Source organism: Neophocaena asiaeorientalis, unplaced genomic scaffold, assembly GCF_003031525.2.
Source record: "Neophocaena asiaeorientalis asiaeorientalis breed wild unplaced genomic scaffold, Neophocaena_asiaeorientalis_V1.1 scaffold363, whole genome shotgun sequence".
Taxonomy (NCBI): domain Eukaryota; kingdom Metazoa; phylum Chordata; class Mammalia; order Artiodactyla; family Phocoenidae; genus Neophocaena; species Neophocaena asiaeorientalis.
In genome coordinates, this window is record NW_020172006.1 from 593,393 (window position 1) to 596,199 (window position 2,807).

The 2,807-nt window shown below is 54.4% G+C and overlaps 1 protein-coding gene and 1 long non-coding RNA gene across 3 annotated transcripts in view; one reads left to right on the forward strand and one right to left on the reverse strand.

The window, feature by feature from the left end:
- LOC112402437 (uncharacterized) overlaps window positions 1–1,806 on the reverse strand; it is a 91,020-nt gene extending 89,214 nt beyond the window's left edge. Inside the window, exon 1 of one of the 2 annotated variants that reach the window (XR_003003705.1) lies at window positions 1,735–1,806. This is a non-coding gene — a long non-coding RNA (uncharacterized LOC112402437). Of the gene's footprint in view, window positions 1–1,338; window positions 1,632–1,734 lie in introns of those variants that run through there. The other variant, XR_003003703.1, reaches the window with a different exon arrangement.
- Window positions 1,680–2,807, forward strand: part of AQP11 (aquaporin 11) — a 12,234-nt gene continuing 11,106 nt past the window's right edge. The window contains exon 1 of the mRNA XM_024749310.1: window positions 1,680–2,606. Coding sequence (XP_024605078.1) covers window positions 1,988–2,606 — 619 coding nt within the window. The 5' untranslated portion in view covers window positions 1,680–1,987. The remainder of the gene's footprint in view (window positions 2,607–2,807) is intronic.

Here is a 2,807-nt window from a genome sequence, read left to right on the forward strand (position 1 = left end):
ACGCTCTTTCATTAGTTATTAGAGGACAAATTGAGACTGGGAAGGAAAGCTGAGGAGAATTAGCAAGAATGACAGGGACGGAGTAAAGGGACAAAGTAGGTAATTAAATAGTTAATCCCACTAAGGGGACTGTAAGTAAAGAAAAAATATGGGAGACCTCTATAAGTTAATGATCACTCAAGAAAGCAGGTCTGCTTAACCACGAAACCAAGCAGGCTTGCATAGCAACCGAAGCAGGAGACATGACCCAAAACAATAAAACAATGGTGGCATGAGACTCACATCCTGCCCAGTGAACTCAGTAAGTTAATGACCCCTAGGACATACTCTCTGCACACATAAAAAACAATACTTTATGGAAAAGTGACATTTCAAAGTGAAAGACCCTCACTGTACTGAGACCTGAAATAATTTTTCCATAGTGCCATGACAGTCCTGGCTTGACCATGTAGGGACAAGAAAACTCCCCTGCCCAACCTGCAGGAGGAGCTGATGATGGAAGCTTGACGTCTACTGAAGAATGAGGAAGAAGGCGGTTTTCTCCCCCCCTCCCCACTTTTCCTTTGATTATAAAACTGTAGCCCACTAAGTTCTCAGGGCACAGCATCCTCTCGCCTGCCCACTTGTAAGCCTCACAAACATCCTATTCTAATAAATCACTTCTTATCTACCACTTCGCCTCTGGCTGAATTCTTTCCGTGCCGAGACATAAAGGATCCGAGCTCCTTGGAGCCCCCCAGAGATGCCACCTAGTGGTGTCAAGAACACCTTCCAAGCGCTCTATCACTTGAAGCTCGGGCTAATTATTCCTCTCATTTTGGCTCTTCTCTCACTTCTCTCCAGCCCTCAGAAATGTGGACTTGTGTTTCAGCAGAGCCCAGGGGAGGCAGAACTGAGGCTGGAGAGTGCTAAGGAATTTGCACCCCTCTCCCCCAACTAAACCATGACACCCATTCCATTGGCAGAAAATCACGACAGGTGCAAGGTCTGAGGAATCTCAGACATTCCCTCCCAGCTGCACCCACAAAGGGCCGCCCAAGGTGGGCGAGCTGTTGGGAGTGGGGGGCGGTGGCAAGACGTGCTCTTTCAACTTCAGCCTAGCACTTCTTGAACACTTCCTGTCTGCCAGGCTCTGTGCTACTTGCCTTCCATGCTTTTTTAAAACAAATCGATGAGGTGGGTCGTCTGACCCACAACTCTACGAGGTAAACGTCACAGGCAGGTGAAAAAAACTAAGGCTCAAGGAGACCCAGTTGCCTGCCCTTCTTCACACAGGTCAAGCCCTGGTTCGCTCTGAAATCTACTCCCCGCAAACCACCACCCAGCCCCACCCCCGACCTTCGCGCTGCACCTCCGTCACTTCCCGTCTTCTCAGTCGCCCCATAAATTAAAAACGAGGTGGTTGGCCGAGATGAGCTTTAGCGGTCTTTCCAGCTTGCCGGCTTTACAGTTTTAGGAGCGGGGAAGGAAAACCCCTCAAGGTTCCAACGTCAAAGCACCTGTCCAAGCGCAAGGGGCGCGCGCCCTCCCGCTTAGCACTGGGAGAAGCGCGCCCGGCGTCGCCAGGGGTCCGGCGGCCCCAAGCCTAGCCTCTCGCAAAGGCGCGCGGGCCGCCGCGCGCATGCGCAATGGCCTCCGGACGCGCGCCTTCCCTCCACTCCCTGCCCCACCCGCGCCTGCTTCCAGTCCCAGAGGGAAGCGGCGAGGGCGTGTGCTTGTCCGGCTCCTGCTGACCTTTGGCCCCTCAGCCAGTGCCCTCGCAGAGCTGTCCTCGTCGCCCCTCCTCCCCGGCTCTGGTAACAACACCCTAGCTCAGAGCCGGGGAGGGGAGGAGCCTTTCGCGTAGCGCCCCCGGTGCCTCCAGTAAGCCTAGAGTCGGCCCGCCCCGAGGGGCGTGAGGGGGCGGGGCTGAGGACTTAGGACTCCGGCCCATAGACCGCCTCCTGCCGAGCCAGAGCAGGCGTCCCAGTCTGGTGTTGAGAGAGCCATGACGGCGCTGCGGGGGCTCTGGCCCGAGATGCAGGACACCTGTATCTCGCTGGGGCTGATGCTGTCGATCGTGCTGTTCATGGGGCTGGCCCGCGTGGTCACCCGGCAGCAGCTGAACAGGCCCACTGCCCACGCCTTCGTCTTGGAGTTTCTGGCCACGTTCCAGCTCTGCTTCTGCACCCATGAGCTGCAACTGCTGAGCGAGCAGGAACCCCTGCACCCCACCTGGCCGCTGACGCTAACCTACTTCTTCTCGTTGGTGCATGGCCTGACTCTGGTGGGCACCTCAAGCAACCCGTGCGGCGTGATGATGCAGATGATGCTGGGGGGAATGTCCGCTGAGACGGGTGCGATGAGGCTGTTAGCTCAGCTGATTGGTGCCCTGTGCAGCAGATACTGCATGGGCGCCCTGTGGAGCCTGGGACTGACCAAGTATCACATCAGCGAGAGGAGCTTCGCTTGCAGGAATCCCATCCAAGTGGACTTGCCCAAAGCGGTCATCATAGAGGCCGTCTCCTCCTTTATCTTCCACAGCGCTTTGCTGCACTTCCAGGAGGTCCGAACCAAGCTTCGTATCCACCTGCTGTCAGCACTCATCACCTTTTTGGTCTATGCAGGTTTGTTATTCCCACAAAACACTTGGCATATCCGGAGCTTCTATGACTTGAGGCTCTAAGTTCTTTGCCAAGATACATTTTAAACCATTATGCCTCTGTGAAGTCAATATTGGTATCTCCGTAATTCTAATCATTTTGCAGCTCATTCTTTACCGATAGGGTCGAAATATTGATCCTCCATTCAGTGTTTTTTTTTTTTTT